Genomic DNA, 17260 nt, shown 5'->3' with positions numbered 1-17260 from the left:
GCAGTTTAGAATATAAAAACACAGTTACAAAATTACATAACATAGTGGGGTGTTTTTCTAACACTACATTAAGAACTCTGAGCTAGATTAATGTCCCCAAACGTCATGGTTTGTGCCAACCTACTGACACTCCACAAAGCTGCTTGCTTAACCAACCCGCTAAACCATTTTCGTATGAAAAAAAGATGGGGTGTTGCAATCCACTAACTACCAGCACCCTTCAACACAACGCTGCGCGCAGCAAGAGCCTAGGTTTTCTGCTCCAAGCCGCTTTCCGTACAGCTTCCGGGTAAAGCCGAGCACATGGTACGAAGCGCCCGCACGTGTACGAAAACTCTTGGCTAAGCCGCGAGTTGGCGCAGGCAGATGACGATCACAGAAGGCGTAAAAGTGTAGACGTCCAGGATATGGAGGGAGGCGGCGGCGGACTGGAGGCAAAAGCCGTCACGTGGCGTAGAGACCGGCGCGCGGGTCCGGGCTCGCGCCTTGCGTGGGTGGAGCGATAAAGCGGCCAATGGCAAAGGAGGATAACCTATACCGATGTGGGCGGGGCTGAGGGGATTTTCTTCCCCCTTCCTTTAAATTTGGAACGTACGGCGCGCGCTCCCTTCACGCCTAGGGGGATTCCCCCCTCCCATTCACGCTCTCTCTCTTACCCTCCCTTTTTTCCTCCACCCACACGCCTCCCTGCCTCCCTTTACGGCTGCTCTGCGCGTGCGCGTTGCTGCGACGCTCTTCCAGTCTTTCCCAGCACCGTGGGAGGTAAGTGCTGGCTCCTGACGCGGGTGCGTGCGGCGCCCCCTCCCCCCCTAGTCCCTCCGCTCAGCCGTTGGAGGGAAGGAGGCCGGCGGGAGGCTTGGAATCCTCTCAGGCCGACGGCGAACCGGGCCGGACTGGTCTGGTGCAGACCCGGGTCCGAGGCGGCCGGCGCCTTCCCCTCAGGCTTCTCCCCGGCGCCGCCTGCTCTTCCCACGAGGCGGCCATGCGGGGCGCCTCCCTTCGCGGGAGCTGTGGGGACTCGCAGCGCCACTCCCACTTGACTCCCCCCCCTTGTCCCTCTGTGCAACTCGGGGCTGGGGAGATTGAGGAACCGGGGGGGGGGGCTCGAATTTCCTAGGCCAGCGGATCGTTTCCTCAGCTCTGTTTCTTTCATTACCCGCTCTGTGAGGAAAACCATGTTTAAATTTGCCTGCTGACTCCCCCCTTCCCCGCATAATAATGGTGTATGCCTCGAGGAAGCTACGGTGCCCTCCGTAGAGTGGGAAGGGATCCCTAAGGGGTCATCCATCCCAACCCCTTTGCCGTGCAGGATAGCCAGGTAGATACCGTTGGGCCTACACCACCTCGTATCAACCCCCCCCCCCCGGACCAACTGGTTAGGTAGGAGCTGATCTGAGTCCAAAGAATATCTGAGGGGGGGGGATCGGGTCGCAGCTTCTCCACCCATGATGGCCTTTTTGCTTCTTAGTCACGAGTGTTTATAATTACCCAAGAAGGAAAGGCAGCCATGTTCGTCCCCAAGAAAACGGCTAGAATTCGTTGTCGTCGTCATCTTTGGCGATCACTCGTAGCTGAGTAAGATTGTCTTCCATAAACACGGTTTCAACAGTGAGTCCGTAAATGACCGTGGAGGCCAATTCTAGGGCCATCTCCATTAGGACTAACCAAGATGAGAAAACGCGCTAATAAAGCTACTGCCCTATTGCGGATTTTGGAATGTGTTTTGGGGGTTTAACAGGTAGAGGAGCTCATTTGGCCTTTGTTTTCCCACACTGGTTTCCTCCTTTTAGTGGCTGGGTAGGTCAAAACGTGGCCCTGTGTGCTCAGTGTGTGTGAGAGAGAGCAAGAGAGTGCACACCTACTAAGCTTCCTTGTTCCTCTTAAGAATTGATGTGTAGGGTCTGTCCAAAGGTTGTCTAGTCAAATCTTCCCATACCTAGTGCACCATCCCCCGCCATGTATAGGACTCTGTTGAGCAATAGTGGGCACCCAGATACCTCTTAGATGCGCACAACCTCTTTCTGAGAGTAATCCCGTTTGTCATGCAGAGTAAAATAAGCTCTGTATCTGTTCAAATTTCATTCTCTTGTGAGAGTTTTAGTGATGCAGCAGCCCAGCTGCTTTTGCTTCAGCTGCTTAATGCCTGTCTGCTGCATTCCCTACCAGTCATGGTACACCCTTACAGCTTTTAGACAGTGATGAATCAGGTTCCTGAGATCACTAAATGATAAGTAGACTTGCTTTGGCTGCCAGAATTGTAAACCACCACAAAGTCAAATAAATATGCCTATTGTAAGCACCCTATATTAGTTATCCCTTTGCTCTGTCACATCACCTCTCCCCATGCACTTCATTTCTGGCTTGAGGGTAACTGCTGTGATTGTAATATCATGAAATGGCTGTAGTTGTTGCCAAAAAGGCACTTCTGAGAGATGGGATGCTTCATGCTGCTGCAACCATCCTGTAATAAGAAGCCCCATTCGCTGGTAATCACTCAGTTGTATACTTCACCATACAATCAGAGTGTGTGGAAAACATGTTAGTTATAATTGCTGTGGTGGGTAAAGGTTAAAGGTAAAGGGACCCCAGACCATTAGGTCCAGTCGCAGACGACTCTGTGGTTGCGGTGCTCATCTCGCTTTATTGGCCGAGGGAGCCGGCGTATAGCTTCCAGGTCATGTGGCCAGCATGACTAAGCCACTTCTGGTGAACCAGAGCAGCGCACGGAACTGCCGTTTACCTTCCCGCCGGAGCGGTACCTATTTATCTACTTGCACTTTGACATGCTTTCGAATCCACAGCGCCACCCGCGTGTGGTGTGTAGCTCTCACCAAATAGGAGCTGGCATATTTGAGTCGAGTGTGGGATAGTAGCACTTAATCTTCAATAATCCCCCAAAATGCTATTCCACGGCATCAGAAACCGAATTTATACATCTATTGTCCCATTTTTATAAATCTTGTAAATTTTGCATTTCTTATAAATCTAGTAACTGTAATTTTGCATTCCTTGTTACCATTGTCTCCTGCAACATTTCTCTTCCTCCTCTCCCCATGCCCTGGCTGAGCCATAACATGGCAGTTGGGACCCCTGAGAGTAAAATACTGCCCTTCCCGTCCCATACTGCAGTCTTGAGCTAGCATTTTTAGGATGTGTACTCAGTGACCACAGGGGACAGCTATTCCATTTCACAACTCTGTCGTACTTGCAGTGAAGGTGGAGATTGTTGATATGTTCAATGCTGGACTGAGCGTACTACTTTCTGTAACATGGTTCATTATATTCGAAGCATGGTATATAAGTGAGAGATTTGTGTTCATCTGCATTTCTATTTATAGCACTCTATTAAGGATACAAATACTTTATTATGTAACTGATGCATGAAATAACTGAATTTATTTTTAAATTTTACAGTATTTGCCAGAACACACTACATACTATGGCTGATGAAGTTGATTTTACCACTGGAGATGCTGGTGCTTCTGCCACCTACCCTATGCAGTGTTCTGCACTCCGCAAAAATGGCTTTGTGGTGCTGAAGGGACGTCCCTGCAAGATTGTAGAAATGTCAACTTCAAAGACTGGCAAGCATGGTCATGCAAAGGTAATTGCTTGGTAGAACTTTCTTGAATTTTACTTCTGTTCTGGTATGCCAACATTGCTCTTCAATGAATATTAGTTTACTAATATTAAACATTAACATCAGATTTGCCAGGTGCGTGGCCACTTAACTTGCCACTATCTGTCCCCTCCTTGTAGTGCAAGTCTAGCTGGCTGTCCTAGTATAAGGTTTCTGACTTGGGTGGCATTCTCTGCTAGGGGAGAGCATGGAAAGTGAGTTCCCCCAATATAGCACACACAGTTTGTTAGTAAATTTGCAACCTCTCTAAATACCATTGTCTGAATGATGTATCTGATTCCAAGTGGTACACTGGTTCAATTCAGACATTGTATTCTTATTCTCCAAAATCATGGTTTGGGCGATTACAAACATCCTGGAAGCTCATATGCTCCCCTCTAGTTTTGCATCACAAATGGAGGGAATCCGATGGTGATGGTGAGAAGGAAATCAATATAGATCTGCAGCACAACCTGGTCCTCCCGGGTTTGGAACACGCCAGGATTAAGCTTGTGAATTTAAGTCAGAAATTGAGGTAGCTTGAGTTACTCAAGCCTCTCTTTTGGAGCTTGTGTAATTTGTATCTAAGCACATGCTTAAGTTCAGAACTGTTGTCATACACAAATATGATCTTGATAATTCTTCAGTAAGATATCTCCTTGGTAGAAGGATTCTTAAAGGTGATGGGCATGCATAGGTGACTTGTATCTAGGCACATCAATTTAAATGCTAACTTTTGGTCACAAAAAAACTATATATGTCTCAGAATTCTAAGCTATTTGTGAAGATGGGTAAATCATTCGTGACTTCTCTCTTGAAGTAAGATACTGTATAGGCTAGCCCAGCCTTTCTCAACCTTGGGTCCCCAGATTTTGGACAACAACTCCCATCATACCTGACCACTGGTCCTGCTAGCTAGGGACGATGGGAGTTGTAGTGTAGTTATGTAGAGACAACTCTTCCCAAAGCTCAGTGCCTCCTTAACTGGTTTTGGGTCAAATGCTGCTGAGGGCTGCCAAAAACGGCTTTGAGGGCCGCATGCAGGATTCGGGCCATGTGTTTGACTGTCTTGCTCTAGTCAGTGATAGACTGTAATTTGAGTATCATTATATGTGACTTTTCCTTAACAGAACTGTTCCAGCTTTAGTCTCTGGGTGGAATGCACATGAATTACTGTGCATTGCTTTCTCTCCCCCCCCCCCACCTACCCCAAACTTCATTCTTGGAACATACTGTTCTTGGTAGCCTAAATATATGTGTATGAACATTCTCCTAGGTCCACCTAGTTGGCATTGATGTGTTCACTGGCAAAAAATATGAAGATATTTGCCCTTCCACTCACAACATGGATGTTCCTAATATCAAGAGGAATGACTATCAAGTAAGTTTACATTTCAATCTATTTAATAGAAAGTCCCTTCTGGGCATAGCCTGATGTCCTATGAAAAAAACTATGCTTCCTTAATTAAAATTCCACGCCTTAAATTACTTACAGGTAGGTAGCCGTGTGTTGGTCTGCCATAGTCAAAACAAAATAAAAATTCCTTCCAGTAGCACCTTAGAGACCAACTAAGTTTGTTCTTGGTATGAGTTTCATACCGAGAACAAACTTAGTTGGTCTCTAAGGTGCTACTGGAAGGAACTTTTTATTTTGTTTAAATTACTTAGCCTTCCAAAGGACCCATCAAAACGAGCTGGGTTTTGTAATCTCGTACCTCTGACCTCCCATTTCCAGTCAAATATTTAATCCTGGGTGCAGCCACTGGACAACATAAAATGCCATCATTAGAGGGAGTGGAGAGATTATTACAAATGCCATCAAATCATCATTTTGAATTGATTTTGTAGGATGTAGGCCACCTTGAACATGGTAATAGAAAAGATGGGATCATAGCTGTCAACTTTCCTTTTTTGTGGGAAATTCCCTTATTCCAGCACTGTTTCCCATTGCAAAAAAGGGAAAGTTGACAGCTATGGCTGTTTCCCAATGCAAAAAAGGAAGGTTGACAGCTCTGGATGGGATACACATACACTTAATAAAACAAGTGGCCCTAAATAATTCCCCTTTTGTCCAGACTAAGATGAATTGTTTCTGTCAGACTAAAACATTTGTGCAGTTGTGTTGTGCAGTTCCTTGCTTTGATGTATATGTTAAAATACAGAGCATAGTGTATGTTAGTAGAACTATCTTCAGGTACTTTGCAGTACTATGAAATATCTCATACTGGATGAGTATGGTAGCACTTTCTTCAATAGGCTTTGCTATAAAATATTCAGGAATATTTGAAGCAAATTACATTTGCAGAACACTTGCCAATAGCCATATTTGGAGCCACATATAAAATTAGTTGACAGTTTAAGATCATCTTACTATATTTTTCAGCTTCAAAGCTGCTTTTGCTAGAAAGTGCTACTGAATACAACATTTTTAGCTTTATTCCTTTAGTGACTAAAGCTGTGATTCACTCTGAATAGATCCTGAGCTAAAAACGGTTGAAACTGGGTTCTGTGTATTAGAAATGTGCAAGGTTGTTCTTCTGTAGCAGTGATTCTCAAATGGTGTGGTGTGCCACATTGATATAGCAGGAGACAATGGCAAGTGTGGCAGAAAGATTCCAGGACAGTCAATAAATATAATGTGTGAATGATTCATATTCTCATGTAGCTGCATTGTTTTATACTTTCTGGATGTCCCATGATCATATTATAAAATCATCGTGTTCTGTATTAGAAATCAAGCACTGCTAGTTAGTAGTGGTTTCTTTTTGTTGTTGTTTTTGTAATTCTTATTTTAAAATTGGTGTGACGCAAACACATTTTTATTCTGAAAGTGTGGTCCAGCGAAAAAAGTTTTAAAAACCACTAGTCTATAGCAATCAGAAACAAAAGGCTAAGTTCAGAAAGCAACGCCCATATGGCTCAATGCCAATACTTTTGACTGAACTTCATTCAATTAGGAATAAAATTGAATTGGAATTGTTAATTTCTTGCAGCTGATCTGTATACAGGATGGATATCTCTCTTTGCTGACAGAAAGTGGTGAAGTTCGTGAGGATCTGAAGGTGCCAGAAGGTGAACTAGGCAAAGAAATAGAGGGGAAATATAATGCAGGCGAAGATTTCCAGGTAAAATCTGAGTGGTTTGAAAAAGTCTGGGGTTTTATTTTTCTGATGACACCCAAGTTACCTTGAAAGTACTTTGTTGCTTCTAACGGTTGATCTAAAATAACTTCCTGGGCCTTATTTTAATGGGGAGAAAGTGGAATTAGTTTTCTATTCTGAAATAATAAATAGCTTATATCTTGTAATTGCAGTTGGTTTTTTCTTCATTCATATTATTTATTTGACTTTTTAATTGCTTGCTAACTGAAGGTCTCCAAGCAACTTGCAACACCTTTAAAATAGAAATACATTATACAGTGGTGCCTCGCTAGAAGAAAATAATTTGTTCTGCGAGTGTCTTTGTATAGCGAATTTTTCGTCTAGCGAAGCACCAAGGCAGAATAGCGGTTTTCGCGACGTAATTTTTTTTTTCGTCTTGCGAGGCAGCCCCATTGACTTTTTCGTCTTGCGGGGCAGCCTTCCGCTAGCGAATGCCTTTCGTCTAGCAAGGCATTCGTCTAGCGGGGCACCACTGTACCTTAAAAGCAGAACATAGCCAGGGGAAGCTTTGGCATCACACTAGTAACAAAACCAACATGTAAATCTAGTGGTTCCTAATTAGCTAAGTACTGTAGACCACCTGTTTTTCAAAAGCCAAGCCATGGTCCCCCTACTTTTGAAAATGTAATATTTGTTAAGTCAATGGTGACACCATACCTCAAAAATGTCCCAGCACAACTGTGATGTGCGTCTTCTGGGCCACACTCCTAAACAAGAGCATAGCCCTAAAAAAATGAGCTGTCCCGAACAGTTGATGTGCCATGGACCCCCTGGATAGGTTATGCAGACCTCCAATTGGGAACCACTGTCTTAATCTGTCAAATACCTGGTGCCAAAATAATTACATGGAAATGATATCAGTGCCCTCCTAAACTAGATGATCAGGATAAGTTAAAGTTATATTCCTCAGCTTGTCTTTATTATAAATACTTCTTCCTATTTTTCAGCTGAACTCAAGCTACTATTATGTTAGATCAGCTTAATTCTGTGCTTTGTGATTAGCTTTTTGCTGGGAGGTTGACTAAAATTGGAATACTGGTGCTAGAACTCAACTATTGCCACCACAACACTTGTTGTAAATGTAATAGCTGTTTTGTGTATCCTAATAATGCTTTTTCTCTCTCCTTTAGGTATCAGTCATGTGTGCAATGAGTGAAGAATGTGCTGTAGCCATAAAACCTTGCAAATAGGACCATCTGGATTTGAGCAGCTGCTCATATCTCAGCAACTGCAGATTTCTTATTTTAGTTCTAATTATCACCAAAGCTATAACCTTCACTAGCAACCTCGTGTCTTTGTTTGAAAGTAGTGCTGGCTAATGTTGCAAGCCATTGGCAATATTAAAATTGCTGAAGTTCAAGTGCTTACAGGAATGGCAAGGCAGTCAAAACTGTCATTTTAGATCATGAGGTATTAACTAGTATGCTTTGCTCGAATGAGACTGTATAGCAGTGCCAATACCAAGGTAGTACTAAGTTTGGGTTTAAGTAAGATTAGTGTTTAAGTACAACATTTTAGACAAATGCAAATAACCACTTTTATCTTAAAACATGGTGAAATGTGGCTTGCACTGAACTGTGAATAGTCATAGAGCTGGAGACAAGGGAACTCATGTGATCAAAATGCCAGTGCTGATGGCCATGTATAACAAACCTATCTCTGTAGTCTTGCTGGCTCACTCTTAATATGTCACCATTTGCCTGTGATGCAAACATCCAGAATATTGGATGCTTTCATACTCTGGTTAATAGTGCACAAAAGCTTGGGGTGGGAGGGAGGGAGAGGAGATTCACTAGAGGCCTTTGTTTCAACATGGAGTTCAGCCACTCTTCTAGTTTAAAAGAAGGGAATGCCTCAAGTGTTTCAGTATTAGGCATATTTGTTTTTGATTTTAACTCTTTAGTTTTGTAGCACAAATAGATTTTTTGACTTTTTATTAATGGATCAAAAGTGCACATACTAGCTTGTATAAAGGCTTAATATGAGCCTGGTTTCACGCAACTGAAATTAGGTCATGGGTTGTACAGTCCCCAAAAGAACTATGACAGAGTGCTCTATCAAGTACAAGAACTTCAGTGCTATGTTAAAGGGTCACTCTGACTCACAATCTACTTGTGCAAGACTTGATTACACTGAACAGGCAAATGCCTAATCGCTAATAGACAATTTGTCTACATGACCTTCAACTTTTTAAGATCATGCTTCTGCTTCGTTAGCATTTTGCGGGACACCAACTTAACTTAAATTTGCCTTAAATATTGGTAGCAACTGACTAACTTGAACTAGTGACTGGGTTCTTTAAACGTGCTTAGTTCATTACTGGCAGCTTTATGTGTGCATAGGAAACAGGATTTTGAGCTTCAGTTAGGAATATGGTTGCCCTTTAATCAGTGAAGTTAGACAACAGGTGTAAATGAACTGCATCAGGATCTAGTGGTAGGCTCTATATTATAAGCAAGTATCTATGCAGAGAAGGGGCACAATGCAGATTGATTTGGCAATAAACATTCGAACAAAGCACAGTCTTGATATGGTAGTAAATAACTACATATTTAAAGATCTAGGGCTACTGGAAAGCTGAAGGATTTTAGCATATTTATAATCATGTGAGTGTTCCTAGATAGTTGATTCTCAATAGTCATGGTTTGAATGAGAAGTCCCAGTTTGAAACATGGACTCAGCTAGTATCATTAGTCATGAATGTGAACAGTTTTGAGAAGTAAACTGGTGTTCATAGTATCTGAAGAGCCCTATTAACATCTTAGCTGCTTGCATCATCTTAAGGATGCATGCAACTAAAATGTGTAGAGGCAGGTGGCTTTGGGAAATGTGTTACTGAAGTGCCCTCTTATACTTCGGAAAACATACTGTCTTAATTTCAACTTGACTTTTAGCAATCTGGAATGACAGAATATCTAGACTAGATGGGGGGAAAAACATCTGCTAAGTAGGTCTGTATGGCACTCTTTTGCATACAGGTTTTGCAATGTCATCATTTCACCAGTAAAAACTACAGTATTTACAATAAGACAATAGCAAAGCCATTTCATTAATAGAGAGCAGTCTCTACAAACCCACCAGGTTTACAATAAACTAACTTTGCTAATAAAAGCTTAATACTGTATCTTTCAGGTTATTTAAGCTATTTCAGGGTAATCATGTTTCTCTAAATTCACTTTTAAATGGTTTTTACTTCATAGTTGGAACAAATTGTATTTAGTTGGAGCAGGTGGAAGCTCTTCTAACAAGCTGTAAGCCAAAATTAAGGCTGTTGATATGAGCAACTCAGTCCTGCTGCTGTTCTGTAATGGTGCAAGCTTTCTTGTTTGGATCCATTGATGTTTTGTTCAGTGTGCTGTAGGTTCTCTTGCCTCAGATGTTAGGAACTTCTTTTTTAAAACCCAACTTTACCTCTTGATGTGTTGTTGTGTCTTTGTTCAACAAAACCACTGCTAGTTGAGCCATGACTTGAATATACTCTTCTCAGGGCTGCTCTTGTGAAGAATTGAAAGAGCTTAAGTTGATTATTTTAACAAAGCTGCTTGAAAGTCTTACAGGGTTTTGTATTCCATAAATTTATAGCATGCCTATGATGCAAGTAGAGTTCTAGTACATTGAACCTTAGTCTAACAGAGTCAAACATTGTGACCAAGCTATTCTAGTGACTAGATGACATGTTTGACTGCAGTAAGCTTTAAGTATGGAAATGTTGGCTGTGTCTGGAAACTTTCATAGAACAAGCTGTGCTTAAACATTTTATCCTGTGTAAAGCATATGACTCTCATACATTATACTCACATTTCCACAGTACAACTCGGACAATGATCTCTGTGGCTTTTATTTACATTGTTTTATCTAGGTCTTGTAGTGAACACTCATGATCAGTGACTGTTACATTAACATATAATTGTAAACAACGTGTGGGGAGAAGGGGTTTTTGTATTTGCCACATACGGTAGCTCAGACAAGTATGCAATATACCTACTGGCTAGCAAATGGATGCAGTGTTCATTGTACAGGAGTGACTTTTGACTTTAAAAGCAAAACTTGAAAGGTTTGTATTTTTTCTGCATTTCTGTAATAGCGTATTCATGTGTTAAGAGTTCTTGGCTTTTAACGACTGTTTTATTGAAAAGTTTGAATTATGATTTGGATCACAATGATGAGAATAAAGTTTGAACCTAAGTGCTACTCTTTTGACTCACCCCCTCCAACTGCAAATAAATGCCTTGTAGATGCACTTTCACAGATTATGAATTCTATAAGGACGTGACCCTACTGTAGTTTCCTTATTCAGCATACACCATTGATCACAATCTCACTTGAAAAGAAAGGCTTCAGTGGGTTGCCCAGTAAAAACTGACCTTAGCAAATACATTTGCTTGAACAACATAAAGGTGCCCAATATCTCTATTCCATTGTAAAACAACATTGGGGAGGCACCTGGCACCCAAAAGCTAAAACTGATTGTTAATATCTACTGCATTGCAAAGAGGGGAGAGGTTTGGGTTTGGAAGGGGCTTCTTGAACCCCTGTAATGTAGTCCAGTGTTTTTCAACCTTTTTTGGGCAAAGGCACACTTGTTTCATGAAAAAAATCATGAGGCACACCACCATTACAACATGTTAAAAAAATTAACTCTGTGCCTATATTGACTATATATAAAGTAATTTTTCAATTTTCCCCACGGCACACCAGGCAACATCTCGCGGCACACTAGTGTGCCGCGGAACAGTGGTTGAAAAACACTGATGTAGTCCACTGTTACTTCAAAGCCAGGCAAAGAGATTTTTGGCCAACTAGTATTTGGGGTTTCCGTACATAAGAATAGTGTCCAGGTGGAAATCGGTCAAATATCCAGGAAAGTCCGGATGTTTGCTCAAAACATGTTTGGAACCGGAGCAGGAAACCTAATTTTTTTTTTTAAAAAAAAAAGGTGTTAATTTAATTTGGTTTGATTTGTAATTGGAATTTTTTTTTAAAAAAATCTGGGTTTTTAAATATGGCAACCCTAAATAGTACTTGGCTAATTGGGAAGCTCTTTTCCAAGAACAGCTTGCTTGCATAAAAATTGGGGAGTGGGTGGGTTGCAGCATTGTGGCATTTCCACTCACAGGTTCCCAAAACCCCGGAGTGATTGTAGGGAACCTTGGGAAGAGGTGTAGCTCAGAGGTAGAGCCTCGCTCGGCATTCGGAAGGACTCCAGTCCCGAGCCTCTCCAGCCTGAGGCTGCTTATGCCCCCTGTCTATTGCCCTAGGAAGCTGTTTCCAGTCGGTTCTTCCTCGCGCTCCTTGGGTTTCTTATTTGAAGAAGTGTGCATGCACACGAAAGTTCATACCAATAACAAGCTTAGTCTCTAAGGTGGTATCGGGAGGATTTATTTTATTTTAATTAATTAATTAAACTTGAAAATCGCCCAAAATAAATAAGCTCCGGGACCTCAGGACCCACCGGCCGGACTCTGTATCAGGCACCTTCCGGTATGCGCACGTTACCGGAAACGAGCGGGCGCGTGGCACCCGGAAGTATTTATCCCTCTTCCCTGATCCGAGCGTGATCCGCGCTGCACGTCATTGCGTCACGGCTCGGATATCTATAAAAACGCGGCCGCGAAGCTTCCGCCCTCCCTTTCTCCGTTGCTTGGCGAGATGGCGCCGGTGAGTTTCCGAGCCGGGCCGGCTCTGGCGAGAGACACGCGCTGCGGGTGGGTTAAAGGAGGGAGGGAGGCTTCCCTGCTCACTCCTCTCTCCCTCGCCTGCTCCTTTCCGACACACTAGTAAACCTTGCTGGGGTGTTGGGAGGCTGCTGTGTAGTTGTGACCCTAAACCCCACTTACCTGGGAGTAAGCACGTTGAATTCACTTGGATTACATGTCGTGTTTGGTACCCTGAGTTCATGGGCGCCATACACGTTTTGCAAGATCACCATTGTGAAGAAGAACTGTCTTGGCTCATTGCCAGTTTTCTAATAGAGCCGACAGGTACCTCATTCACGTCGTCGTGCTTTTCGGGGATGGGTTTCGTAATCATCTCACGCAAAGGGAGATGTTGCTCGATTGCGATTTGAGGTCATTCTTGATCATTGGGCCGCGCTGTCTGGGAGTCCAGCAACATTTGAAGGTCACCCAGGTTTGCTGCTCCAGCAAAAATGCATAGGATATCCATAAAGGGACATGGGAAATCTTGAAAACCCTGTGGATTACCACTCTGTGGATAAATAAATGTCAACTGGCAATAGTAAGTGACCACCACTTAACTTTAGGTATACATGGGAAGAAGGAGGGGGGGAGCCCAATGATATGATAGCCACAAATGAAGGAATGATACTTAATCCTGGTCTTCCATAGCACTTAGGTCCAACCTCCCCCCCCCCAGCTATTATTATTTATTAAATTTCTTTAAACCCTTCATCGGAGGATCACAAGGTGGTTTACAATATAAAAACACAAAAACAATACGCCTGCCCCCCCCCCCATTTAAAAGACCATAGTGTTTAATTAGCAAAAATTCAAGGTGCTGTACATCGTTCTTCCTCTCATTGAATCCCCACAAGAACACTCAAAGGTAGCTTAGGCTAAGAGGTAGTTACTGGCCCAAGGTCACTTAGTTAGCTTCATGGTTGAGTGAGAATTTGACCTTAATCTGTCATATCCTAGTCCAGCATTCTAACTACTATACCACACTGGCTCTAAGACCCTTGACTGCCGTGATTGGACAGATGCTGCCACCTCACAGGTCCTGGATATGGGCCCTTTGGATTCTAGTCAGTGCTTGTGGCAGAAACTGCTCTTGTTTGTTTGGCATAAGGTCCTCGGTTATTTTAGTCTAAAATGAGGTAACAAAAAAGTTGTCCCTAACCCTTTGAGAAGAAAACAAAGATAGCTTTTAAAGAGCTGTTGACACCTGTGCCTGGATTGCACCATAGTGAGGGTAGGGATGAATTTTGCTTGCTAATGTTAAGTGAAAGTTACAGGATAAAGAATATTGGTTAAGTGGAGAAATATATCAAGGCATGTCTGAGGTATACATTTCCTCTCTGGACTACTGATATTGAAGATCATAAGGATCATAAAATAAATAATAACTTCAGGGGCATGTTTGGTTTTCTTTTAGCAAAAGGACAAGAAGCTGAAAAAATCAACTTGCAAGTATAGCCTTGACCTCACCCATCCTGTAGAAGATGGAATATTTGATTCAGGAAATTTTGTAAGTAGTTCTGCTGTTCACACTTCTTTGGTCTTGTTTTAATGGCAACATACCGTACATTGAAACTTAAGGGAGGAAGCTAAAAAAATTCAAATGCTTGAGGTTTCTTTTAAAGGGAATTAAGTCTGCGTGTTTTTAGTAAAATTTATGATAAATAGTTGCCCTTCAGTCAAATCAGCCTATGGCAAGCACGTCCAACAGGTAGATCACTGGACATCTCCGGTAGATCACTGGCTTCCCCCCAAAGAAGCTCAACAACTTTGACCTGAACCCCCCCAGGGGGTAGATCACTGCCAGTTTTTAACTGTGAGTAGATCGCAGTCTCTTGGGAGTTGTTGGCCACCCCTGGCCTATGGGTAAGAACTTGAATCCTACAATTGTAAATCTTTCCCAGCCAATTAATCACATCGTGTTTTAATTCTTCCTGCCTCCAATTACCTTTGCTTGAGCAGGGAGGTTTGGAGTTGGAATGGAATAATTAGCCTGGCTTAGTGACTATCTTAATCATAATCCAGATGGATTCCATACCAAATGACTATGTATCATACCAATGTTTTGGTATCTTAAAATAAATATATAGAGAGACACAGATTCTGTATATTATGAATCACATTAATAGGAATATTTCTATTTGTTTTTCTTGATTCTTGCATGATTTATTTGCATTCTGTGACTGTAATAATGGATTGTCTGGCTAGGGTCACTTCCCTAGTTCCACATCTAGGGCACCATTCCCTAGTGTTGCTTTTTTTTTGTTTTTCTCGAATTAGGAACAGTTCCTGAAGGAAAAAGTTAAGGTCAATGGAAAAACTGGAAACTTGGGAAATGTAGTTCATATTGAACGCTTTAAGAACAAAATCACAGTGACATCTGAAAGGCAGTTCTCCAAAAGGTGGGAGTTCTTTATTTTGTGTGGTGGACTTTTCTTTCTGATTTTAGCTCAAACCTCGGGACACATAGCAAGAATTGTAAACAAATTTAAAATGTGGCTTTAGTTGAAATTCCCCAGTTAAGCTAACCTGAACTAGTAGCATTTGAGGCTGTTTATTATCTCGTGTCTCTAGCTCTTTAGCATGTGTGTCTGTGCCAAATGCACACTTGACACCTAAAGACTATTCACAGTTCTGTTCTGGAATATCAGATTTTGAAAGAACTGGAAGGCAAGGTTGGGCTATTTAATTTGCTTCAGCTTCCTACAGTTTATTTCTTAACTAGTATGATATATTTGAAAGGAGGCTAATGGATTTCACTTCATTTCCAAATATGTGTTCTTAGGGGTTTTTTGTGGGAGAGCATTTGTAATATTTTGGCAATTCCTGGAGTGGCCTAGATTTTGCCTACTCATAGGATCATATTAAGCTGTCCCATACCAAGTCAGACCATAGGTCCACCTACCTTAGTATTCCAGGGGTGCCCAAACTTATTTCAAAGAGGGCCGGATTTGATGACGTGAACATGCGTGAGGGGCGACCAAAGTTTTTGAGCTATTTTTAGGATTGAGGTTGTTTAGCTTTTTTTATTTTACAGTTTTACCCCAAAGTTGAGCTTTTTTAAGGATTTGACCCTAGGCAATAAGCTGCCACAAGGTGGCATGGGTGGTGCTGTGGGTTAAACCATAGAGCGTAGGGCTTGCTGATCAGAAGGTCGGCGGTTTGAATCCCTGCGACGGGGTGATCTCCCGTTGCTCGGTCCCAGCTCCTGCCAACCTAGCAGTTTGAAAGCACGTGAAAGTGCAAGTAGATAAATAGGTACCGCTCCAGCGGGAAGGTAAACAGCGTTTCCGTGCGCTGCTCTGGTTCGCCAGAAGCGGCTTAGTCATGCTGGCCACATGACCCGGGAGGGAGCTGTACACCAGCTCCCCCAGCCAGTAACGTGAGATTAGCGGCGCAACCTCAGAGTTGGCCACGGCTGGACCTAATGGTCAGGGGTCCCTTTAATAAGCTGCCACAGGGACCGAATTAGGCTCCCAAAACGGACTTTGGACATGCCTGGTCTAGACTAATGGCAACAGCACTCCAAGGTTTCAAAGATGGAGGCTCACTCAACCCTATCTAGAGATTCTGAGGGTTGAAGTTAGGACCTTCTGCGTGGGGGGCAGATTATCTACCACTGAGCTATGGCCCCCATCCTTTGGTGAATTAACTTCATCTTTTAAGATAGATTGCATTAATTTAGAGATTCATTTCATCAAATGTAATAGTATTTATATAGCACCTCAGATTCAGATTTTTTCATATGATTCTCAGCCTTTCAACAATCTTGTAAGGTGGTTCTGCTTGACCTCCTGATTGTAAATGGGGCAGATAACAATACTATAGTGGCTTGCCTAAGTCCATTCAGTGAGTTCACGACAAACAACAAAGTTCAACTGGGAACGTTCTGGTTCTGAGTTCAGTTTCCTATACATGTCTATTCAGAAGTAATCCCCATTGGGCACCATTAAAATTTATCTGTTGTCTATAGAATTGCAGGCTTAGGTGTTCTGCTAGACAGGCTACGTCTTAAGGGTCAGATGCTCAACAAATAATCATTGTTGCTTTTCGCAGTCATCGACTGCTGTCTTGTATCACGTCTTTGTAAACGCTTGTGATCAAATTACATCATACACTTAAAATCACTTGGCCTTTTGTGTTAAAGGTACCTTAAGTATCTCACAAAGAAGTATCTCAAGAAGAACAATCTCCGTGACTGGCTGCGCGTGGTTGCGTCTGACAAGGAGACCTACGAACTGCGTTATTTCCAGATCAGCCATGATGACGAAGGCTCTGAAGCCGAGGAGTAGAATAAGCTTTTATGTGGAGCATTGTCTTCTCTGGTGCACAGCGTGTACACATGAATCATCTGCTTATGAGAATGAAATCATTTATTGCCAAAGAAAAATTGTACACTGACTTGTTGCGTTTCTAAAGTTTCATTAAAAGAGCCTCCTGATAAATTATAATCTGCAGTTTTCTTGTGGACATGAGATTTTGCCCGCATTTCATTGAAATACATAACACAGTCATATATTTATGCTTAATGGCCACATTCCTGCAATCTCGGTGAATGACCAGTCCATTATATAATTGTTCTAGTAAAACTAGAGTAAAACTGTTAAATCCATTCTTATCTCAGAATTTTCACCATAGTCATACAGGAATAAATGTACAGTATAGTGTACTCATACGTGATATATTTAAGCAGTTTCTAGACTGTGCCCTGTCTATATATTTAGTGGTTGCATCCTGTGTAGAATGACTTCAGCCAATAATAGCTGGTTTGGAATTATCTGGTT

The 17260-nt window shown here is 42.3% G+C and overlaps 2 protein-coding genes across 2 annotated transcripts; both read left to right on the top strand.

Moving 5' to 3' along the window:
- The first annotated feature begins 651 nt into the window (after positions 1–651).
- On the top strand, positions 652–10971 carry EIF5A2 (eukaryotic translation initiation factor 5A2). Its single transcript, XM_033150650.1, has 5 exons — positions 652–762; positions 3415–3604; positions 4896–5000; positions 6613–6744; positions 7911–10971. Exons 2-5 carry the CDS (start codon positions 3440–3442, stop codon positions 7968–7970), a joined length of 462 nt encoding a protein of 153 aa, XP_033006541.1. The 5' UTR covers positions 652–762; positions 3415–3439; the 3' UTR covers positions 7971–10971.
- A 1441-nt stretch (positions 10972–12412) lies between these two features.
- RPL22L1 (ribosomal protein L22 like 1) lies at positions 12413–16866 on the top strand. Its single transcript, XM_033150649.1, has 4 exons — positions 12413–12438; positions 13894–13986; positions 14757–14878; positions 16624–16866. The coding sequence occupies exons 1-4, from the start codon at positions 12430–12432 to the stop codon at positions 16766–16768; spliced, it is 369 nt and encodes a 122-aa protein (XP_033006540.1). The 5' UTR covers positions 12413–12429; the 3' UTR covers positions 16769–16866.
- The last annotated feature ends 394 nt before the right edge of the window (positions 16867–17260 follow it).

Source organism: Lacerta agilis, chromosome 5, assembly GCF_009819535.1.
Source record: "Lacerta agilis isolate rLacAgi1 chromosome 5, rLacAgi1.pri, whole genome shotgun sequence".
In the NCBI taxonomy this organism is placed as follows: Eukaryota; Metazoa; Chordata; class Lepidosauria; order Squamata; family Lacertidae; genus Lacerta; species Lacerta agilis.
This window is presented reverse-complemented; position numbering and strand designations above follow the sequence as displayed.